This window comes from Gymnodraco acuticeps, unplaced genomic scaffold, assembly GCF_902827175.1.
Source record: "Gymnodraco acuticeps unplaced genomic scaffold, fGymAcu1.1, whole genome shotgun sequence".
Lineage (NCBI taxonomy): Eukaryota > Metazoa > Chordata > Actinopteri > Perciformes > Bathydraconidae > Gymnodraco > Gymnodraco acuticeps.
In genome coordinates, this window is record NW_022991403.1 from 37,845 (window position 1) to 63,672 (window position 25,828).

At 41.1% G+C, this 25,828-nt stretch overlaps 1 protein-coding gene across 2 annotated transcripts in view; it reads right to left on the reverse strand.

Moving 5' to 3' along the window:
* The window catches only part of chka (choline kinase alpha), a 39,312-nt gene that overhangs the window by 11,300 nt on the left and 2,184 nt on the right, over positions 1-25,828 (reverse strand). For both annotated transcript variants that reach the window (XM_034195715.1, XM_034195714.1), the window contains exons 3-11: positions 23,114-23,167; positions 15,618-15,731; positions 14,591-14,724; positions 12,144-12,248; positions 8,807-8,865; positions 8,632-8,719; positions 5,189-5,297; positions 4,992-5,098; positions 4,827-4,908 (exon numbers count right to left, since the gene is read on the reverse strand). In XM_034195715.1, coding sequence (XP_034051606.1) covers positions 4,827-4,908; positions 4,992-5,098; positions 5,189-5,297; positions 8,632-8,719; positions 8,807-8,865; positions 12,144-12,248; positions 14,591-14,724; positions 15,618-15,731; positions 23,114-23,167 — 852 coding nt within the window. The remainder of the gene's footprint in view (positions 1-4,826; positions 4,909-4,991; positions 5,099-5,188; positions 5,298-8,631; positions 8,720-8,806; positions 8,866-12,143; positions 12,249-14,590; positions 14,725-15,617; positions 15,732-23,113; positions 23,168-25,828) is intronic.

A 25,828-nucleotide genomic window follows, 5' to 3' on the forward strand; every position in this document is an offset into this window, starting at 1 on the left:
TTTGATTATGACTGATTAAAGGTAAGTAACGAAGTAACGCGTGTCGGGGCAATGTTAGTAACTGTAGTGTGATTACTGAATTATAAAAGTAGCGCGTTACACTACTCCGTTACCGACAAAAGTAATATTATTACAGTAACGCGTTACTGTGTAACAATGATGAAAAATGTGTAACGCGTTACTCCCAACTCTGCTCATATCCCAAGCTTATCAACGAGCTAATGTTGCAGCTGAAATGTTCTCCAGGTCACAAAGTCAACCTCACATGATGATGTGATCCAGTTTTCAAGCACAGTAAATATTCTCTTCCCAGAGTATATGATGGGACCAAAGAGATGATTTAGTACATGGTTTTAATAATACTTTTGCTTTTCAATGTTTGCCATTTCAAACCATGAGCTGGTTCAAATCATATTTGCCTTGATTTACAATATGTTCTCATTTGTTGTATCAGTACAGCTTTGAAGCTTTTGTGCTTTTCTTTGCCACAGTCCACTTTGGACTATATGACATATTTCAGGATTGCACTTTTAACTCACTTGAAATGTTCTCACTTGCTTGGTTTCAAAACATAGCAAATGCCATAATCTGTTCATTGGGGACCATCAATGCTATTTTTCATTGCTGTTGCCGGCCACTATTGCTCATGTAAACCTGCTACTGCTGGGCCCCCTGTAATCTCAGAGGCACCCTGAGTAATTTTGTTCTGGAACCGGGCCTGTACACGGCCATATACTAAACACACTACAGAGCCCATTCCGTGTCCTGTTAGTGTTTACTTCCTGTCTGCCTTCTTCTGGTGATTTATCTGACGTCCAGCGCTCCGTCTTTTAACCTCTTTTCCTTTCTCTTTCTTTATCCTCCTTAGCAACCTTCATTATAGTCCTTGACAGTGGTCTGTACTGCTGTATTAACAACGTGTCACATGTTAAGAATTTACAATCAGAATCGAGTATTCAACTAAGCCGTGTAATACAAGTTGTTAGTAGCCTTAAGGGCCTACACAGTTGTTATGCTATACCACATCGCCCTTCACTGGATGTATAATGAGCTGCACTAAACTACATTTTAGCATTTAAAATACCTAGCCATTCTTTTGCGGTTATTTTGGTGAAAGTAACTAAAAAAGTAACTTAAAAGTAGTGTAACTCATTACATTTCAGAGACAGTAATATTGTAATGTAACTTATTACTTTCAAAAGACAGTAATAAGTAATATGTAATATATTACATTTTGTAACTTGCCCAACACTGATTATTTCCAGAGGTGGGGACTCGAGTCACATGACTTGACTCGCATATTTTTTTGACTTGAGACTAGGCTTGTTTGAGACAAGCGAGACCTGCGCAATTTCGATCAACGTCTTGCTCGTGCGTTCCATGATGGTTAATCATTTTGTCCGACTTGCTCTGGAGGCCCGCCTACATGAGACGTTGAAATCTCGCGGGACAAAGACGCCCGCAGCCTTGAGAGCGAGGCGCGGCGAGGCGGCGCAGTTCCTCTCCACGGGCTGCGGAAGCGAAATGCTTGATGGGAAAAGACTCGCTGGTATCTCGAGCTGAGCGCTCATTGGTGGTTTTTTCCACGTGCTGCTGATGAAACTCTCCAATTGGCTCGGCAAAAGTTTGTTGTTGTTTTGTGTCAGTTTTACGTCGCCACTTCCATTCACATTTTTCATCATTGTTCCACAATGTTTATCATCATGAAATTAATATCCATATATTTTATACTATACTTGCACTGCTTACCGTTTTCATACTATATATCTTAGCACATTCATACACACTGTTCATACTGCTCACAGGCTGCTGTGTATATCTAGTGTATTCATACCCCTCACTGTTTATTCATCATTCAATTCATTCTATATTTTATTCTGTAGATTGTGTACATTACTTTTCACTTTACTGCTTGTTGCACCTGGTTAGAAGCTAAACTGCATTTCGTTGTCTCAGTACCTGTAATCTGTGCAATAACAATAAAGTTGAATCTAATCTTGAGCAGGAACAAATGTATTTACTTAGTACATATCTGACATTAACGATTAAACACATGTGTGCATTCTTTATAAATGCAAACCGAGTCAAGCCGACTCCGGAGGCAGCAGTATGCACCTTCAAGCTGTTTGCAATCCGCCAAAAAACCGAGAGAAGAAGAAGACGAAACCGACTCCGAGCTGTCCGACTTCAGGCAAGCTTTTTGAGACCTCCCCCGGCTGCGATCGGCTATTCTCGTCTACTTTCGAGGCGAGCCGCAACGCGTCTCAAACAAGCCTACTTGCTTCGTAAAATACATTGATAAAAGACTTGACTTAGACTTGGTATTCATGAATTGAGACTTGACTTAAGCTTGAGACAGATGACTTGAAAGGACTTGACTGTTTAAAATTAAATATTTGCGTTTTGAAGTGAGATATTACGTTTAGTTTTTTCGAAAAACGTGATTATCGCGCCATGCGCGCAAACCTGGCAACCCACTAGAAGGCAGGAGTCTCAGGGTCCTTCTCACTTCGGTTAAATGGATTCCTTGCGTCCCTCACTTGCGTCGTTTCCCTGCGTCTAGTCCCTCCCACCAGGGAAGCATGGAGAGACGCAAGGAAACCACGAGAAGCAGGGAAATGAGTTTTAAGAGCAATGGGACGTCCTTTCCTCCGGAGCGTCACGTGAAGCGACGTTGATCGTCTGACAGCAGCTCTGTCCCCGTTATTTCCACACACCCCCCCGCCTCTGTTAGTACCTTTATATATACAGTCTATGGTTAGTACACATTTACTGACACAAACATTTGTATCATCTGTTGTAGACCCAAATAAATAAAAATAAAATAAGAACGCCATTCTTAAAATGTATAAACGAACAATAGTTTGATTAATATTGATTAGAGTGCACAATAGAAATAAAATAATTGAGAGAAGAAAAAGAGATATGTTATCTATCAAAACCCAGTTAGATTAACATTCATTGGATTGCACACTTTGTGTGTTTGTGTGGATATGTAGCACATTAACATTTTAATAGCACTTAATGACTGACTGAATGGAAATGACAATAAATGAAAATGTAAAACGAAAAAAGTGATCATGAAAATGTTTCCAAAAAATGAATAAAATGATTTTTGACCACTTTGTTGTTCAGATATATCACATATTTGTAACTAAATGAAACATGAATTGAAACAAAACACAGTATAAACTGAGGAGTGACTCCCGTGAGGTTCATGTATTTTCTTCACTCTGCTGGGAAACTGCTCTCATGTCAAGAAGCATCAGATCAGTGCATGCGCTGCATCGTCCAATCAGTGAGCGATACACAGTAAGGGGGGCGGGGCGAGTGTCTGAGGATTTCATCGGAGGATGGACTGGTGGTTCCTCGATTATAGCTCCTCCATTATCGCTCCTCGATCCTCCGGCAAAAATAAGGCCATTGGGACGCTACTCAAGATGGCACAGACAAATCAACTTCCGGTGAGACCGAGACCGAGGAGCGAGGAAATGAAAAATAAGAGAAGTGAGAAGGGCCCTCTGTTAACATGGCAGCGGCTAGCATTACTCCAAAAATAGTGAAGTTTGGATTCAAGGATTATTTTGTCGATGACGGTAATAAGAAGAGAACAGCGGTATGCAGGGTCTGCAGCATAAAGATCAGTGACACGACCACCACAACATCCAACTTCATTCGTCACTACAAAAGAAAACACAGAGAAAGGTGCGTGCATGTGTTGTGTTAGCTAGAAAGCTAACGTTAAGTTTAAGCTACGTTAGACTTGGTTTCAAATCGATTAAGCAAAGAGAAGACAAAACGGTAAATGAACACTAGAACCTCCAAGGGATTCATTTTGACTAACCCTGATACTGACGGGCTGTCAGGAGAGAGGGAGAGAGGAGAAGAGATGCCTCGTTTATCTCCCCTGTGTTATTATCAGAAGTTACTGTAAACTGTTGAATAATGTAGTTCATTTACTTTTTGTAGTTTGTTTAAATGTTTTAATGATGTTGTTTTTGTTTGTAGAAGTGCATCATTCCTTGATTTATTGTAAAATGAATCTGAACTTTTTGATCTGTTATGATGATAAACTGAAGCAATTTCTAAATGAACCCAATTAAGTGAGTTTTAAATCGTCCTACTCAGTTTATAAGGAAATGATGAAGAGGAACAAATGAAATGATTTGAAAATAATGTAGGTGCTGACGTTGTTGGCGGTTCTAGTGTTAACAGACATGTAAATTAAATATGTGTAATGGCAAATTCCAGGTAAGAAAATCGTATATGGCATTTGCCTTTTTGAACAGACTTTTTGAGTCCTAGCTCTATTCTCTGCAGTTCTAGGGTTAATATGAATCTAATATGATTGTCATCGGTCTAAATTAGATTTCAATGATTAACTGTGTATGTAATGAAGATCATAGTGTGGGTTGAATCCATTTTCATAACCACTGATTTAAATGCGGAAACTAGGATTATTCATCAGAATGTTGTATGACATGACTTGACTTGCTTGACTCTCACCACAGTGACTTGGGACTTGCTTGATACTTGTAGGTCAAGACTTGAGACTTGCTCATGACTTGCACATGTAGGACTTACTCCCACCTCTGATTATTTCACAGGATTGGGTCAACCTAATAGTTGTGACAAAGTCGACCTTTCTCTGTGTCTGTGACAGGCTGACATGACCTGACCTGTTCTTTACAGTAAATATTGACACTGCCTCACCCTCCAGGACTGTGTATCTTCCTGAACCAACACAGCTTACTTAGGGAAGTATATACTTGTTTACTATCTACATCACCATTTAAAGTAGAAAAACACAAACAATGTTTACTCACCAGGTATCCAAACTTGATGGTGGATAGCCGGGCCTGGATGATGGACCACAAACCCCAGAAAAAGTGGGACGCCAGGGAGAACCTATTTAAAAATACATGGTCTTTATTGTAATGTGTTTTACTGTCATCTCTTGTCAGTTCCCACTGTCATGCAAGAGAGCCCACCTGTTGACCTCCACATACAGATCCTCCATCAGCCTCATTTGGTCCTCTTCACTCAGGTTGTCAAAACCTTGGTCAGACTCACACAGGTAGCTTTCAATGAAGATCAGCTGAACAGAGAGGTAAATTGTCGCCATCAGTCAACAGTAGACAATAAGCCAAATGACCAATACATTGTTGTGAAAACACATCATACACACCTGCTGGGCCTTTGAAGGGTAGGCCTGAGCATTGACTTTGAAGAAAGGAAACTCCTCACAGTTGTAGTCGTACATCCATTCACAGAAATGATTGCCAATATCAAATCCCCTGCAAGGTTAACACATGGAGAGAAACAGTTATGCTGATGATGTCTTTACATTCATGAATACTTCTGTTCAATAATTGAGAAGAACAAAATTGTACTTTTTTCCTAGTGCCATGTGTAATTCAATCAAATGTTTGATTAATGACGTATGTATTTATGTACTTAGAGTCATAGAATAAATATGTTGCTTATAACCCAAAAAGATGTTGCTTCAGGGTCAGTCTACAAAAATAGGCCATCACTGCACCACTCTATAGGAAATGTATTGGTACAACATGAGGTGGGGAGTATTGAGGAGCTGTAGTTATCTAGATGAAGAAGGGGAGACTTTGAAACCCCCAGGTCTAGACGAGAGTGTTGGACCTTGTACCATACAGGCCATTGCTAGTGTCTGATGGGAATCATACAGCAGCAGACATGACAAATCCATACTCAATTAAAAGGCTGTTTATTTTACAATGTAAGCACCTATTTGAGAATGAAACTTGATCTGTGATTTAGACTGGAACAAATGGGCCGTAGGTGTGTGTGTTAATGCTCTAAAGCACCACTTTAGCATGTTGATTCCCACACAGTTATTAGCAGTCAATAAACTGGGCTCATGTGAGACAAAGAGAAAAAATTCCACAGTAAGTGTTTCTATTTGTGGGCGTGTTCTTCCTGCAGCTATATGGTACACGTGCTTGGTGGGTCACTTGTGCAAAGAGAATCACGTGTTAGCCGCAACATATGAGGAGACTTAAAGGGGCCACGCTGAGGGAGCTGCAGGGGGGTGGGGGTGTTTCTGCCTCAGTGTGGGGACAGAGAGAGAGACTTTTGTCTGAGAAGAACCGTAAGTCAAGGCCAGCGCGTTCTGCGCTGTTTCCCATCAAATGACTCATTTAAAAAATCACATAACCAGACTCAACCGCAGTTAAACCAAGGTGCTGACAAATCTACAGTCCCAATATTCTATTTCATCCTAACCTAGTCCTTTGTACCAGACTGTAGAGGAAATCCAGAGCACTATCATTACCATTTGTTACACTGACAGCCTTTCCTTGCCTCCTGTGTGTCCTCATTGCCCTGCCAAATTCCTATTACATAACAGCTGCAGTGAATAATATAACAGAGGGAGGTGGCCATGATGGAAGACAGATACAAAGCGAGGCTGCATTCTTCCCCTTTTGTTTTCCTTCAGATTATGCTTCCTTTCTACCTTAACATCTGGGTTACTCTATCTCAATTTGTCTCTCACTGCCTCTTCCACATTCTGCGACTATCACACTCCTTGCACATATCTCTCGATTGCAAAGCCAAGGTTAGTCGGGAGGCAAAGATCTGGCATGAGGATGAAAAGAAGTGACGCAGCAGTGGAAGGAGAATTAATTAGCAGTGCCTCAGGCTGCGGTGGTTAATACATTTGATGAGAACATATTGCGCTATCTACTTTGATCTGTCTCCATGCTTTAATGTTCAAAAAGCTCTTTATTTTTCTCATGCTGCAGCACCTCTTTTCACCCTCTGTCTGAAACCAGAGCCCAGTCTGCTCTGATTGGTTAGCTGGCCGACCCTTAGAGATGTCCTGCCCCTTAGCCTTTCACATACATTGTGTTGGAGAGCTAGACGATAGAAACGCAAATATTACATAGTCACTATGTTACTGAAGTAAACAAAGAAGTCCAATGGAGGCGTTACAGGCAGGGGGGGAGGGTAACTCCCTCTGGAGGGAACATAGGGATTCTAGCCTTTGCAGGCCATTTACATTCACAAAACCTATAGAATACACTGAAGGGATAAACCCCCCAAAAGGGCCACTTTGAACTCTTTCATAAATGTATATTTATAGATGTATTTCATTGACAAAGTGTGCAAAAACACTTACTCTCAAATACTTCTTCTTAAATACATTTTCATCCTAGTACACATGGTAGAAGCAAATGGAGAATTTTAATATAATCATGGTTTAATAATCACACTTAACGGAGTCAAATTTAAACTCTGCCCCTTTGTGTGAGAGCGGTTGTGTTTTGGTATGTGAATTAAAGGAGTCATTGTATGCAGGCCCACCCCTCCCTACACGCAGATCACGCAGACTGCGGAGAGAGCCTCATCTGAATCACAAATGCGGCGCACTTCAGCTTATGCGCAACTGCGCCGCAATTCTGTCGACGCTCGCGACACAGAGGGCCTTATCACATAACTTTGCGTGGGGCCACAAGTTGGGCAGGGGCAGTCCTGATTGTATGGGAAACAGCATCGAACACTCTGGCGTGAGATCTCAGAAAATATGCCAAATGGCACCTTTCCAACTACAAGTACAGGCTTAGCGGGTGTGTTCAGGGAATTTTACCTGCCACACCCGTATGGGGGTTATTCCCTATCTTTATTCAAGAGCGTGGTATTTAAATTTGAGAGCATACTTTATGTATTTATTTCCCTCAAACCCTGTCCTCACATTCAAATAATAAGGTGCTGGTATATATATACTAACTGTGCTCCCCCCGCCCCAAAAAAAGTTGTAAATCAAACAAGTGAAGTACATGCTATGTTATAAAGCCGTGGAGGGCGGGAGTTTATAAACCAAAGAGTAACCGTCCTTACGGGACGCTGTAATAAGTAAAGCGAACGCACCCGCAAGGACACCTGGCCTCCTATTGGTTGAGGGATTTTGACAGGATTGTTGCACAAAAGTTTCGAGCGCGCACAGAATAAATCTGAGAGCAGAACAAATCTGTAAACAGCAATATATCTGAGTGCAAGCGTACAGTTTGAGCACAAGCAGAGCACATCTAAGTGCAAGCAGGCACTATTGGAGTGTGAGGACAGGGTTTGAGGGAAATAAATACATAAAGTATGCTCTCAAATTTAAATACCACGCTCTTGAATAAAGATAGGGAATAACCCCCATACACCAGTATCTTCCAAACTGCCAAACAAACATTATGTCACATGGTTGGGTTTGACAATGATTGCAAGATTCAAGCATTGGCTCACATATAAAATAAATCTTAGTGATACAGAATGTCACTGGGAGGTCTGTTTAGCCAACAAAAGAACAATTAAGCTTCAAAATCAGATACATTGATTAAGACAACCTTGATGTTTTCTTAAAAGTTATTTATTTTAGATTTTAAAAATATTTATTTTAGATTAAACGCATTCCAAGAAAAAGGACTAAAACTAGATGTCTGTATTTGGGACTGAATAAAATTGATATTCAGTTCCTACACTTTCGGACAAAAACAGAGCTCAATGGCAGAGAGGAATACTTGATATCAGGCTTTGGATAAACAGACAATACTTGAAAGTAGGACCTTTTTATAGAAATCTGTGTTCCAGTAGCTGCTATCTTACCTGTAGTTGTAGCTGCTGTACTCAAAATCAATAAGCATTAGCTTCTGTTTGTCTGAGCTCTGGCGGCCATTCAGCAGCAGGACGTTTCCTGAAAGCAGCAATAAAATGTTAATATTTGATGACACATTTTAAATGTGTAAAGCAGATAGGGCCCCTTGGCGTCTGTGTGTTTTACCTTCTTGACAGTCGTTGTGGCAGAACACGACAGGAGAGTGTGTGGACTCCAGCAGAGACCTGGACGTACACAAAGAGGTTAGGAGGTCAGAGGCAAAGATCGCAATTATCCCAACACATCATTAAGAAGCTACAAAATATCCTGGATATTACCAAAGAAGTTCCATATTAGTTTTTCAATTAATTAAAGCATTTGCACATATAGGTGAAACTGAAACTATTGCCCCAAGGTTGTATAACCCAACCGAGTTTAAATATTGTTTTAAACTTTTAGATAAACATAAGTCTATCCAAAATATTATCACTTCATTATTTTACCCTATTATACCTTTAAAAATGTCATGTTTGGTGTCAGAATTCTTGAATGTGGCTTGAACCTTGTGAGGTCACAGTCACTTCAACATCAGTCCAAGAAGACATTTGTGCCAAATTTGGGAAAATACCCCATCACAAGAGGACGTTGGTACAACCCAAAACAAATTCCAATACAAAAAGCAGATGGAAATTAAAGTGAAGGACCCCTTTTATTGGCAATTTGGTTAACATGGACCAGCCGCCAAACCTCCGGCCTCACAGAGGGTGACTAGCTGTCTACATTATATGGTCTGCCTCACACAGGGTGACTGGCTGTCATACAGATCATAAATCAAAGCCCTTGATTGGTCTCTGTGTGTCATTCAAGCTCGGGATAACCTCAGCTCAGGTGAGCTAAAGGAGTGTTTAGATAGTTAACTTAGTCTAAGTTCTCAGTGGGTCTCAAACGGTTTGGTCACCATTTATGTAAACACATATTTCTATTTGAGGGTGTCAGTGTTTTTTCATATTGGATATGTTATTGGTTATGGCCATGATTTTATGATTATTTAAATGTATACAGTTCCGTTTCATATAGGTGTTCCCATATATCTAGTCTCTTTATTTTCCCCTCAAAGTGCACCAGATTGATGCATTTAATTTAAAAAAAAATCTTACCGGGGGAGCATGCCCCGGACCCCCCTAGAGGATTTGAGGTCCACCCCCACTTAAAATCACATGGATAGGTTCCTAAAAACATTTACCATTAAAAAAAAAAAATAGTAACCCATGTCCATATGTTTATTTGTGGGTAGTAGATTTAAACTATAGGGCTATCATGGGCCCTGCCTGTACCTGTTCGCTCTGCCATCGCGTGAAGGGTCTGCTAACAAGCGACCAGCAGAAAGGTTAATGCTAATGTTGTTGCACATCACCTCAACCCCCCCCCCCCCCCAAGTATATTTCAAATCTGTGGGAAACACTGCATAGTATTTTATACCTGTTTTTCATTTAGTCTAGTGTCTCATTAATAACTATAATAATGATCATATCAAGGTGTGCCTTAACCTCACTGAGCTGAGGTTATTTGAGCCTCTCAGGAGAGAGCTCTCTTCCACCTGGTTGTAGAAAAGCTCTTTAAATTCGTTAGCATAGCTAGCTAACCAGATGCTAATAACAACAGATCGCCACTGTGCTTACAACTGAAGACACAGCCACGCAAACACTGCGGCATGTGCACGGCTCCTTATGGGTACTGCAATATTTGAAGAGCTGGAGCGGCGTTCCGGTGCTCTCTGTCAGCAGTCTAGTCTATGAGGTGTGATTTGTGCCAAAGAACAGATATCTAAGCTAACTGAGCGGAGAGCTAACGTGTGAACGTGCGCCAACGCCTCCATCAATTTTGAATGGGTTGACGTACAATACAGGCGACGTCACGACGTTGTCAGACGTCAGGGAGACGTATCATAGTTGCGCTCAAAGTACGAGCTCACGTGTCGGCGGCGTAGCTTTGAAAGTGCTATCTTTAGATATGCGTGTTGATAACGTGCGTGTGCATATGCGCATTAACGACGTGTGTGTGCATTAGCACTTACGTGTGGATAAGCGTGTGAATAACGTACGTCTCGCCTCCGTTAGCATTGTATAGTACCTGGTACGGGGATTAACAAGAGTTGTGTCTAGCAGCTCTCTCTCTCTCTGCTCGGGAACAGCTGATTGCTGCACGGCGATCAGCTGTCCCTCCCTCCCTCAAGAGAGGCTTCTCAATACTCAAATGTCCCCTCCTCGACTCCTCGGTCCTCGGTCCTCCGGTAGTGACCCGGAAATGAATTTCAGCGCGCCATTTTGAAGGACGTCTCATTTCTCTAAATGCACACCGAGGACCGAGCATCGAGCGTCGAGGAGGCTCTCTGGAGGAGCTATAACCGAGGATACACTGATGGTTCCTCCACAGCTCCTCCACGGATGCATTTCCGGGAACGGTGGAGGCGTGACGCACGGCCGGACTTATCTCAGCCAATGACAATATATATATATATATACTCCCCCTTGTGGCCAAAGGCAGACACAACTCTTGTCTTCAGATGTATGCTTGTGTGCAGCAAAATGTAGCTCAGTGACTATTTTGTCAACTAAACATCATAAAACAATACATATTTTAGTAAATGGGACATTATAATCTCCGCACATTAACTCTATATTTGCCTCTGCCATGGTGCCAAAATGAAACAAAATAAAATAAACAATATATAGGGGTTGCTTCTTCTCTGAACTTCTATATACTGCATCCCTCCATATCAAATAAACCATAAACAAATACATAAAGTCGTGTTCACTGCAGCGATCTATTTTACACACAAAACTATGAAAACTTGGTGATATACAGTTTTCTACTGGAGAACAAGGGAAGACAGGCTTCTCCTGTTTTTTCAGCCTTTGTTATCATTTTGATAATTACAAATATATATTCTTGTCTGTGGTTGTTTTTGCGTTCAGGGCATACAAGGGGTGTAACATTATTTTAATACCAAAACTATATTGAAATAGAGTCTCGCTTGAGCAGCAACTGCGTAGCTGTAACATTACTGGGTTATTAGGTGATAACTACCAAAGTAAAGTAACTTCAGACGCAGACGTCACGTAGCTTCTCAGACGAGAGGGGTGGCGACGAGAGTGTCACGTTACTTCTCTCGCGGCATAGTTCACGGCATGGTAGGCGACGATCGACAAGTTAGTGAGCTCAGTGAGTTCGTTCATTGGCACAAATTACACCTCATACTAGTCTACACTCCTTTCAGACCCGACATAACCACATGAAGACACGTTACGCTCGTGTTGTGTTCAATGAACCTGTCCTTGGCCAGGAAAAACAGGCACTCGCTTGTTTAATTATTTTGCAATCTAGATTTTTTTTTTTTTTTTTAAGTGAGAAGTTGTCCATCGGACGGACGGACTCCCCCCAAAACGAAAACACAAGTCACCCAAATCAGCGTTAAAAAAGCGGAAGTGTGTGTGTGTGTGTGTGTGTGTGTGTGTGAGCCTACTTGAGCAGATCCATCTCCTGCAGCAGGTTGTAGCTGAGCAGGCGGTTGTAGCGGCGCAGGTGGGACTCTCTGGTGAAGTTCAGCCTCATGACTTGGCTCAGGTACCTGCATGGTGAGAGTGTTAATCTAACATTTACTCCGCCCTCAAAAACGACATTACTGTGAAGCCAGGAAGTTTTGACAGTAGAGTACGTAAATCTTAATGTTAACATGAATTTCAATAAAACCATGTTGTAGTTTTGTCCTTGAAAGATTTTTTGGGTCAACCTTTATTGTAGACACAGAGTTGAAATGGGGAGACAGAGGGGATGACATGAGGCAAATGGCCCCTGGACGGATTCAAACTCGATTAAGAAAATATGTGGCTTGTCAGATGCATTGAAAAGTCACAAATATATAATCCGTTATCTAATTTAGTTACCGGCAGGGGCGGCGGCTACTGTAGGCTAGGGAAGGCTAAGCCTTCCCAAATATTTGTGTCACTGCATCCTGGTAAAATAAAAATATAATGTATAATGTTTGTGTCTTTGACATTAGCGCTGATATGCAGCCACCTGTAAACTGTACTACGAAGCCAGTTCAACATACCCTGGATATGTTTGAGTTATCTTAACTAACCCTAACAAACGAGATCTCGCTAAACGGTCCTACGACGCTGGTTATCAACTCGGTAAATCAAGCCAGGGTTTCTTTCTCCAGCTGAGAGCGCGTTCATGTGAAAGGGGCGGGGTTAGCTACATTTGACCAATCACAAACAGGGACAAGTGTACTGACAGCGCAACATCATACTTCATTAATGAAAAGTAAACTAATATTAGACAAATATGAACTTTAAACATCCATGATTTAAACATATAATCCAGGATACAAGCCACAGAGTTGCACCTGCAAGGAGAATACAGAACAACTGGTTAAAAAATAACTACCGAGTGTTTGAAAGCGTACAACAGTTTTATGATATCACTGCCCCATCTAAGACACGAGTGGATCTGACTTTAATTACATTTGAGTTGAGTGTTTCGTCAACTTAATGTGTTGCTTAAAATAATACTTCTGCATACAGTATGTGACACTGTAAGTGTTGCACGGCCAGATACGGCTCTAGAAGCTGACTCAGATAAGGAAATGTGATATATTATGATATTATATGAATGATAAGTGCGACACGTCGGCGTCTTCTCTGCATACGGCAGTTTAAACTGTATTTCCTTTATCATGTAATATGACTTGATAGATTTAAACTCCGCACACTGAGCTCCGATCGGTCAGCAGGCGGTGCTTTCACTGAGTTGATCTCTTTTCTATAGACGCCGGAGGCGGGCAGCGTCAGGTAAAAAAAGTTATTCAGCCTTCCCAAACCTGAGCCTCACGCGCCGCCTACCGGTACCTTGAAAACAACATCACTAGCTTTTCTACAGGTCTAGTAGCTTTTGTTTGAATAATAATACAAATTAATCATCATATCTATATCCACATCTAAAGCTTATAATATGTTTCAATTAATCGGTGGCCCTGAAGTGCAAGACACCACAGAAAACGCTACAGCATTTCAGAAAACGCTACAGCATTTCAGAAAACGCTACATCATTTCAGAAACTACCGTACTAGTCCACTAGATTAGAATCAAACTTTTGACCATTCATTTTTGTATATTTACTGTCTTTTTTTTTCTAACTCCAATTGTGTGTATCTGTATATGTATATTTGTGTCGATGTATGTATGTATGTATGTATGTATGTATATATATATATATATATATATGTGTATATATGCCACATGATCAGATAGAAATAAATGACTGCTGGGGAATCGGTCGGCTTTGGCTTCTGTTCAGAATCTCTGACAGGTCTAGAAATAAAGAAAAGGTCACAAAATATAGTCTTATTTTGTATGGAATTTGGCTTTAGTCCAATCATGCATTGTGAGTTCGGCCCCGACAAATTCCAATCAGGATGAACTGACACTACTAATGCGTCTAATCTTTCATCCTCTTTGTTGTCTGACGAGGACATTTACAGAACCAGTCATGGCAAACAAGTTTGGAATAATTAATCCGGGTGATGATAAACAAGTTGTTAGGTAACCAGTTGAAAACCAGTAGATCTGGATAATGGACTTTATCACCACATGCTGTCAAATATATTGCAATGCAAACCTTCTACAGACAAGTCAACATAAAGTAAATGAAAAGAGATGTGCATTACGATAAGCTAAGTGTTTCCCTATACTTGTCGATAAATTATCAGCGATGCAATATGCTACATAATGAATCTAAACTTCCAGTAACTGATGTGGGAGCTGTTACAAATCTGCTCAGTTGGTCACTCATTTGAAACCATAGACTAGAACATCTGGAGAATAGGCAACCAAATGGTAATCGAAATATTTCTCAAGACAGGATACAAGATGGGGCAGGACAGGACGGGACAAGACTCAAATGACTTACTTGTCCATGGTTCCAAACAGCCACTTGGGTTCCTTGTTGAAGGGCATTCTCATTACATGAAACTTGGCCATCTTCTCTGCAACTTCTGCTGATATGCTGGGGTCGCTTAACTCACAGGTGTCCAGTTTACGACTCTGTCAACACGATAATATGAATGTAATCTTATTTAAAAGTGCATGAGGATTGTTGTGGTGCATTATGCAAGATTAAATCTCAAACATTTTAGAGGCAATATTAGAACTGGTAGCAACCCCCATGATGAACTGGTAGCAACCCCCATGATGAACATGATTAGGCAACGTTCAGTTTATAGATGTTATAAAATCTTGCATGATGTAGCAGAATTTAATTTTAAAGTCTTACAAACCTGTACTGTAAACTGGACCATGGTCTTGACATACATGGACATTGTGCGTTTTTTCACGAAATTGCTTTAAGTTAAATGGTGTAAACCAAGGTCAAAATGATATTCTTTCATTGGATGAATTAATTATGTAACTAATATTTATTCTCCCTGAACATCGATTACTGTTGCATCATTGAGCAATAAACAACACACATGCAAAACATGTTTCATTCATTCCCACGCTTGCTTCCACATGCCTAACCATATCTAAGCTCTCTATCTCAAATCCTACCCCTACACATATCCGCAACCTGTTTTTATACTGAAGATCATTTATAAATGGGCAATATAACTACGGCCAGGTCATCTAAATAAAAAAAAGATGAACACCAAGGGGTATGGGTAGGGATTTTGTAATGCCTTTCAATAGCCATTTTTTTTAAATAAAAAAAATAAGCCATGTCAAGAATATTATGAAAGTGAAACACTAAATACTTTTTAGTTCGGCCCTACACATACAACACCGTATGAATAAACAAAATGATGCCTAATTGCCTCAACAAAATGTAATAATTGAATCTATTCCAGAACAAATGGGTGTTTGTCCACCCCTGTTCAAAAGGTTCCCACAGTATATAGAGATGAAGCTATGTGTACATGAACAACAACGTGGCGACTTACAGGGACATACTGCTCCAGCCGGCCCTGAGGGAAAATGCCATATAGTTTAGGTCCAAGCTCCCTCTCTGCCAAGATAGCAAACATCACACTCTCCAACACCATGGCCTCCGCCCCCTGAAAACACACAATAAGACACTTATCAGCAACGTTCAAGTTGTGAGAGACACTACCATCAGTGTGGTGGAATGGAAATTAGACAAAGAGCTTTGTTCACCATGTCCTAAACAAAGAGTAAGGGATTACGTCACAAATGAAGCACTTGTCTTGTCACAGTGCTTGGTTCGTGAAAAGGTAATGTGTATATTTGGTCAATTAAGCTTTGTGCATGACCCTTCACATGGTTAGTCTGCATTCAGAATTGAATGTAAATAAGGTGGTGGGGAGAAAGATGGGTTAGTTGTGTCTGCCAGAATATTCCTTAAAGCTTCAAGGAGGCCCACTTAGGCATTTAAAAAAAAAGCTGAAGCAGAGAGTGCAGCCTTGTGATTCTCCCTTTATCTTAGAGACACACAGAAGTCACACACCAACACACATAGCCTGGAGCCCAACGGGGGCTCAAGGTTAACTGGGAAACCTTCTCTCATACCAACACAAACACATGCTCTGAAGCCTGGAGGACTAAAGCTGTGTGCTGGCTTCTCATCGACCCCATTCTTATCCACTCCATTGTGTAGGGAAGACAGCAAACCAGGCTTCTCACCAACTAGGCAAGAGGCCATTAGCAGAGGACAGATTTAAACTGTGGGAAAACTGAAACTCCCAAAGGTGAAGTTGTATTTCGGCTTTTCTGGGGGAAATGAAGAGAGAAATAGGTTCATTGATCAAGTTGAGAGAAGTTAGAGTACATTTTAGGAGTGTTATACCAAAGTAAATGATCACTTTTTAGTTCTATTCAAACGAAGAATACTAGCTAGTAAGCTATCAAGCATTTAGCTAGCAAATCATTCTGTCATTTGAATTTGAATTCATTGACCATATATTTTGACAAAAGGCCTTTTAAAATCCTTCTACAGATAAGTTTCATTTAGTCTAACTGTAAAAACAGCCTCCATATAAGCTCTTCCTCTATAACAAAAACATGTAAACAAATGATTGCTGATATAGCTAAGCCTGCTAAAGTATTAGCCTACAGTTAACATTTATTGGGGGGGTCAAACTATGCTAATCAAGTTGCTTTCAGGTTATGCGAAGGGGCTTTAGTATGCATGGCCCCATCATACTGTTTTTCTTTAGGGTTTAGGTTTTCTGGCTGATGCTGCAATCTACTGCATTTAAATGTAAGCATTAATGGCTGCAATAGATGCCAGAATAGCATATTGCTATCTCAACCCTTTTAAGTGAATAACCTTAAGACACATTACTGCAGAGAGAGATTTGGAGCTGATCACTGGGGTCCTTGCCAGGGAATTTGGTTCATACTGATTGTCCAGCAGGAAGCCAGCTCAAAGGAAACAATACCGCCTGCCTCCAAGATGACTTATTATTTCTACAACAAGACTGTACTGCAACCCATACAGAGACGCTAAATACTGACATCTTACTCTGGATCTCTGTTGTGATGAAGTTAGAAATACACCTCTCTCTGAATAAAAGGTCAAAATTAAATGAAGAGTTCTTATTTATTTCGTTTTCCAAGTAGCAGCTATCAGTGCCACTGCCACAGAAGCTTCAAAAGTTGAACATTACTCAACTTTTGCAGCCTGAAACGCCAGGAAAGCTCCGCTCTGCTTCCCACAATGCAGTTCGGCGAAAAGTGACGTCACCCCATTCAAAGTGAATGGGCAGACGCGTTGGAAACCGTTTTTGAAGCTGTCAAAGCTATAGTGTGGACGGGCAGTAACGGCCCGTCCACACTACAGCTTCAAAAAAAGCTTGGAGCTGGGCGTGTCTGAAGCTCGACCAACAACCAATCACATGAATCTCCCTCCCCTGACACACAAGCAGCGGTTTGATTGGCTAGAGCTTGTACTGGCATATGATTTGATTGGCTGACGCTTCCACCGAAAGCTTCAGAAGCTTCAAAAGTTGAACATTGCTCAACTTTTGCAGCCTGAAATGCCAGGAAAGCTCCGCTCTGCTTCTCACAATGCAGTTCGGCGAAAAGTGATGTCACCCCATTCAAAGTGAATGGGCAGACGCGTTGGAAACCGTTTTTGAAGCTGTCGAAGCTGTAGTGTGGATGGGCCGTAACTGCTGTATGAGCGCACTGCAGAGCGGCGGTTAATAGCATAGATTACCAGGGTTGCCAACTCTCATGCATCTGGCGTGTGACACACGCTTTCACTCTCAATCTCACGCTCTCACGCTGCCCAAACTATTCTCACGCCAAACACAAGATGAACTGGCGATAGTTTTTGGTTGGTTATTTACAATGTTGAGTTGACAGCTGCTCAAGCTGTCAATCCGCTCCCTCCCCGCCCCCACCACTCTTAACAACGTTAACAGACAGCAGAGCAGTGGGAGCCGGTTGATCAATCCCCGACCCGTATTGCGCATGCGCAGATCTAAGGTCCAGTAGAAATGATAAAAAGTAAAAGTCTGCTGCTTATTGTTCTTCTCGGCCAAAATAGAGTCAAAGAGTATATGAGAGTGAGTGTGTTAATTAATATATTTGGCAGTTTGGAGTAAGTCTGTAGATTTGTGTGTGTGTGTGTGTGTTTCATGTATAGGCCTCTCACGATAATTAATTTTGTTGGATACATTTTCCCGGAAATTATTGCGATAAACGATAATATTGTCGGCACCGTTGTATGACCATTTTAGACCACTGACATACTGATAATATATAATAATAATTCAAGTACATCCTTTCAAACTGCTAGTGACATCCTCATGTAAATGGCAATTTATCGAGGTCAGAAAAGTTATCGAGTTTTTTTGTATTCATCGTACGATAAGTCAATGAATTGCTTATCGCGACAGGCACACAATAAAACAGTGGAAACAAACATGTGTTTTACTTTCATAGGTGAATGAAACTTTGTGCCATTTATAGTCTGTGTCCAATATTGTGTATTTGTATATATTGTATATATATATATCATATATATGCTAAGGTCCCGCTGCTGACACGATAGAAGTCATTTAGTGCGCATATGTGTAATCAAACCCATGATATCAAAATCTCACTCCAGCCAGGTACCCAAAGTTGGCAACCCTGTAGATTACATCTTGTAGTTAGCATCATTTGAAACTTTAATCACACCGCATTATTAGAGAATGTGTGTCAACGCAAGGTTCATCATTAGCCTCTGTGCTAACTGAAGCCTAGGCTACGGGGAAAGGATGCTTCTTTCTTCGTTTCTCTTCTTTGTTCATCAAAAAAAGAAGCTAAAATCCCAATATTCAAGAAGTTGCTGGAAGCAGTAGCATATAACAATGACTTGTTCTCTGCAACTGCACGTTCATATTCCATAAATCAATGAGGTGATTAAGACGAACAAACTGGAATTCTCTAACATGGTCTGTCCAAGGTTATTAATAGCATATGTTTTATTCAGTATAGATCCCAGCGCGATTGAATATTCATCTTGACAGACAGGCTGCCAGACAATAAGCCATCTGCCAGTCTGTGTAAAATAGAGCGTAGACTTATCAGGTGTATAATTTCTCTGACAATATGTTGTGAGTCAGTGAGGATCTTTTCAGTTAGTGTGGTTGTAGCGACCCAGATCTGCAGCATCTAGCTTATGGACAAAGCTCCCGTATTTACAGAGCTTTAGTTGGCCTTTACAAGTCAGTGTGCTCCTGTAAATGTAGCCTCAGGGATTAAGACAAATGGGCCACAACAAAAGCTATAAACGACACAATGCCTGGGAATTTGTAGTGATGATCAAAGCTACTGTGAGACTGCATTGATATTTAAAACAGGTTTAATATAATTATTTATAATTAATTAATTAAAGATTTAAATGACAACCTACCAATGTGATAATTATGCTCAAAAACAAGATATTTTCCTCATGATCTCAACCAGCACACTTCAAAACAAGGAAAAAAGTACCGGACTCTCATGGGAAATAACTTGAGAAATTAGTGTGTAAAGTAGGTATTGCACTTTATCGTCATTTGGAGCCAGAGTCGGGACAGCATTGATCAGGGGGCGGAGCCACTGCATTGATCAGGGGGCGGAGCCACTGTATTGAAATCCCGCCCACAGGCTCTGAGCATAGCAGAGCAAGGCAAAAGCTTGTTAACATGAGATAACCACATCAGTCAATCATCAAAACTGAAATTATACACTAGAAACACTCAGCCATTCTTTATCGTGATGAGACAGAAACAATCTATGGGAAAAATGGATTTGACATTGACCTAGTTCTTTTTGTTTTGTCTATGCTCCGTGGACTTACATTATTAATATTATGTCGTCCATCTTCATTCACAGTCTATCTATGGTATGACCACATAGTAAGTGAGAAGTGAGAAGTTCCTCATTCAAATGTCTGAATGCACAAGGCCATTCCCCCTTGTTGTTTGGAGGCTGTAACACCCATTGACTGGCCTCTAGCAACCTGTTTCATTTCCTCTGACCTATTTTAAATGTCACGTTTGTTTTTGCTGTGTTTAATTTGAATGGACTTTCCCAGACAGGTCTTCCATCGGTTAAAAGTTAATTATCAACATTAGATTTCAAGCCAAGCTCCATGTACTGACAAGAATTTCAACATCCCTAAAAAGCACCTCGGTCACACTATTTCCTGTTTTCTGACAGGAAACAGAAACTTCCTCTACTAAAGCTAAATGCACTTTTTGAATGAATACCTGGAGAGGTGCCAGATGGCCCCATGGCACTGCTTACGTAGGTATATTTGATAACTTCATTTTAATTGGAGGTACCGATCTTACTGTGGGTTTTGTATGTCCTCTCTGGAAATTTGATTACATTTGAATCTGAATTGTTAGACTGGTCCCATATCAGTGTCTCTGAGATAGTTAGCATCTGGCCTTGGAGTGATACAGCAGGTGCATTGTGCTGCCCACAGCTGCTGCCTTAACCTCAATACTTATCTGCTCTATGCTCTAAGTCAATAAACATCTGAGGATAGATTATTAAATACAGACTGAACTGAGATGAACCCAGGTGACACTGATATTTAAATGTATAAACTATCTGTATATCTTTGGGTTGATGAGAGGGTTAGCCCTGTGCTAACTGAAGGCTGGATTAGAAGGGAGGCAGGCTTCCGATTCAGCGGTGCTAACAGTATAACAGGCTGATGACCTCATCTCATCACATGACGGGGAGCTGTGATTCAGCCGCAGTCGAAGGGTCAAGGGTCCTCATGACGTGACACGGTGAAGGAATTTCTAGGTCACTGGGAAATGAGGCTTATCAGTTCTTCTTTTATGGATATCTATTAGTTACATTTACCCTCGTCACCTGTTGTGGGTCTTGTAGGGATAATGTGTGGAATTTTTCAAAACACAGCAATAAAGGCTGTTATCTCAAAACGATCTTTTTACTCATACCTTGAACTGGAATTATCCTTTAAGTACATCCGACAAAACGTTCCAGTTTAATTCCTATCTATATTCTAAAGGTTATTACGTAGGCTTAGCTTATTATCATTTACAGTCTGATTGTGTCTCAGTATTAAAGGTCCCATGTCATGCTTTTCCGGTTATTACCCGTCCCCTTGTGTGTTATGAAGCTTTTTCTGTATGTAAACGGTCTGCAGAGTCACAAACCCTCAAAGTACTCTCTGTAGCGAGAAAAACTCTAACACAGAGAAGACATGTCTGTGCTGCCCCAGAACGCCTCGTTGGACATTTCTCTTTTTCCATTGTTTGCTTCCTGGGTTCTGTGACGTGTGAACACCCAGATCAACAACAAATGACCGGATTGGCCCAAATGGACCAATCCGCGGAGCTCCTCACACACCAGGATCCCTTGGCTAACTAACAGGGAGTCCCATTGACTTGCATAGAGCTCCCTGGTTGGTAATAGACGAGTTGGGATGGCGGAGAAATGCTCTCCGCAGACCCATTCTCACAGCGTTATAAACCTCTTTCTTTCTCAATATCAAGCCACACTTATTGCTTTTACTTCGGCTGTGAGTGTTTGTGTGCTCAGGATGAGTTTCGCTTGTTCTCGCTGTATCGCCGACCCGGAAGCCAGTCCGCTCCTCGTAGCAACGAGCCTCGCAACATCCCGACCAATCAGAGCACACTGGGCTCACAGGGAGGGGGGGGCAGGAGCTCCAACAAGCCGTGTAGGACAGAGAGTGAATACACAGACTATACAGAGATGCTGTTTGAGAAACCAATGTGAGTTTGGAAAATTGCACAGTATACATATATTCTAGTAGACCTCAACAATGGAAATATGATCAGTAGAAATGGCCATGACATGGGACCTTTAATCCTGAAGATGGTGACAAATAATGTCGTATAACTATTTTCTGATTCACAGAGAGATACAAAGGAATATCCCAAATTATTTTTGTAAAAACCTTTGACTATAATGTCAAGAAAGTGAAACATTGTCGCATATTTGAGGAAAAAATGTCAGAATACATGCTTTACTGTTTTTATTGTTAATTTCATGATGATATCTAGTAGTTAAAATGTGTCCACTATTCACCTGTAGCGTCTCCTATTAAGGAGGAAGTTGGATTTGCTAACTCTTTCCCATTCAAAGTTGCTACTGTAGCAGCATTAGCTCTAAGAGTTGCTAGGTTGGCCATCCAATCATTTTCATTCAATCCATTGCAGTACAAATACAGGTTTATTGATGTTGCCAGGATGTAAAAAGAATTGCAACAATATAACAAAAAAACCAGAAGGAAATCAGTTACTTTAGCGTGTTCGAAGTTCCAAACCTCTCATGGATACAAAGGCTCAACCTTCTCAGTAGTGGTGGAATGTAACTATTATAGATACTATAGGACATTTACCTCACTACATTTTGAAGTCAAATATTGTACTTTGTACTACATTTATTTAACACTCATAGTTACTAGCTACTTCTTACATATAAAACATAACATTTTTGATGTGATACCAGTACTGTACACCTAATAGACCCAGTATTTTAAAAAGTACCTGCAATTGACCAAATACAACAGTAAATGTTCTTGTACTTGTAAGCAATACAAACTGAATAATATAAAATTATTGTATGATATAATACTTTGAAAAGAGCCATTGTGCATAATGCTTTTGATACTTTAAGTACATTATTATTCTATACTCCCCCTGAACTAACATTTTTGAATTCATGACTTAAATGGAGTATTTTTGGACCACAGTATTTCTACTTTTACTGAAGTAAAGGATATGCTTCTTGCGTCAAATCCAACCTAAAAAAACTGCTGCCCAAAGCCCAGCCAACAAAGAGGTTCACGTGAGTGAAAACTAAAACTTAGGGAAGGAAAAAGAAACATTTTCACACATCATCAGGGGAACATGGGCAGGTGAGGAGTGTGGTGACAGGATGGCAAACACTCTGGTCGGAGGAGCAGTGTATGGTGGCACCATCAACAGGTACTTACTTGGAAGAGATTTTCTTTGTTTGACTGTCGGGAATCCCCTTTATTACAGGACATCTATCAACAAAAGAAAGAGGAAAGAACCATCCATGAATACATGTAAAGCTGTCCATGAGTGTCAACATCCAAACCTAGAGAGGCCTGCAGTGCAGACAGTACAGTACGAGTTCAAACACACATCAAGTCTTTAGGACATGATGGTGCAGAGGATTGGTCAGAATAATCTCTGCCTCCCTAAATCAGAATCAACCAGAACACTTTATTCATTCCGATTCTGAATACCTGCTTATTAAACAGACCAACAAGATAGAGATCAGCGGAGGATAAGACCACGTTCTACCACCTGACTCAACACCTGCTGTTGGATGAGTGGATTAAAGCTAAAGAGGCTAAACATACACATATGTATTTGTTGAATCATTCAACATGCTATTAAAATATCTTCATTGCTGAGAAACGCAGACTCTAGTGCAGTTAGGCTTTGTTCAATCATTAGTAGCTGTGCACTCTCACACCGTCATAAGAGTCCTTAATCCCATTAGCTTTTTGATTAGACATGACTAATTGTTGAGAGGCGGTTCTGTCCTGATGGAGATGGCTGCAGTTACCTTGGTGAAGGACACCGTGCTTCAGCTCGCTCGGACATCCCTAGCAATAAAAGCTGCAGTTCACTTTTATTGCACAGCCTTTTAACCTAATCATAGAAGCTTATCATAGAGCTAAGGCTGAGAAAGCAGTACTTTGTTTGGTCTCTTTTTTATTTATCTCAGCGGGGCTTAAACAAACAGTATGTGCTGAGGACACCCACTGAAACGCCAGCAGGAGATTAGAACGAGCTGATTTCAGGAGTTTTCAGGTTCTTCAAATCTTGTCGCTCAATATTTGAAAGTGAAATCAATGCACTGGGACTAGTCTTTGGGGTAGTTCTGTTACTCTTAGCAATGTTGGGATCTTGAACCCTGTACTACACACCAGACATATCATCTGAGGCGCCATCTCCAAAAAGAGATACACTATCTGTCTGTGCAAACTGTGAAGGAACAACAGGCCAAACTGCACTCTTTATATTTTCTGGTGAGCAGGCTGCAAATGTACCGATTATCCTCAGGCTCCTGTTTTAGGTAGTTTATACAACTTCTTGAATCACAAGGCAGGGGTTTAGAGAAGGAAAAGGACAGACAGGAGAGATGTTTCAGCCCTTTTGTTTTCCCTCCATACTGTGTGTTCCCGGCACTGTCAGCCACGGGGGTGCTACATGAGTGTGTGTTACGTCTTTGTATTAGGCTGAGATTTCAGTGATCTCATACTGTACCGTGTTTTGTGGTGGGTTCACATTGGGAACAAGAGTGCCCAAGGCACGCTCCTTTGGGAAGCCTACGGCAAAGAACACATGCATGTACAGCCATGGGGGTACATCATTATGTACAACAATGGCTAACACGCACACACACCAACATAAGCATTTGACACACACACACGCACACGCACACACACACACACACACCTCTGGAGGTGGCACTGCCAAATCACATGGTTCTAAGTATTATCTTTGTTTTCTCTGATTATTAACTCAAGCTTTGACCCCACTAATGCCCCGGCCACACGAGGACGAAAATGGCTAAACGCATAGGATTACCACAAACGCAAAAAAGCTTCCGTCCACACGCAATAGTTATCCGGATAGTGTCTGTCCACACGAGACAGCTCCGTTTAGCTCCAACCGCTGGAGAAGCTGCAGTACATATGCAGGAGCCTGTACGTGGCGCTGTAACTTCCTCCACAAAAGCAGCGAAGAAGCATGGTTGTCATGGTTGCCCTTCTGTTTATTCTCCGCGGTGGGGGCCGAGGGAACCGGGCAGTTTTTCGCCAGTCAACGTGTATTAAAGTTTAAATCTTCCGACAAAATTATAAAAGTGCCGGTCAAAGGTCTTCTTTGTTATTTATTGAGCTTTAAAACAAATGAATAACGAATCTATATATTATAATAATAAAATACACGGAGCCTCTCTTTTTCCTCCCTCTCTTCGGACAGCGTCAGTGTCTGTTTCATGCAGCAGCTGATCCAGTAATGAGTGACCCGGCCGACAGTAAAAATAAACATATTTATTACTAGTTTAGGTAGTTTGAGAGGTGTCTCCGTCCTGTCAGAAAGACTTCACTCGCGTTTATGTCCATATCGAGAGAAAGATAAATAATCTGAATTCAGTGTGCAGTTTACTTTGACGCGGGGGTGAGCAGCAGAGGTGGGGAGAGGCGGGGCTATTGCCTCATCATTATCAGAAAATGATCGTACACACGGAGCCGTTGGACCCCCCAGAGCGTTGCGTATGCCGTTCAATCCACCTTGGGACCGTTATCGTTTCCGCAGTCGTTTAGTGCCGTATTCGGTCGTCCTCGTGTGGCCGAACGGTCTATATGACACTAAACAGTAACGCAAACGACCGTTTTCGTCCTCGTGTGGCCGGGGCCTTAATGAGTCATATCTGTGTCAAGTCAAACATTCTTACAACGAATTTAAAAAACAAACAGCGTATGATTTTACTTTTGTGTGCAGTATCAACACTCATCCTCATTCAGAGCAGTAAACATTTAGACTGATAACTCCACAATACCTCAGCAGACTAGTTTCTAAGATACAACACATCATTGTGAAGGGTTTGGCTTACTTGTACCTCTTTGTTTGCACAGTAAAACAACAGGCTTTGTCAAAGACAGTGA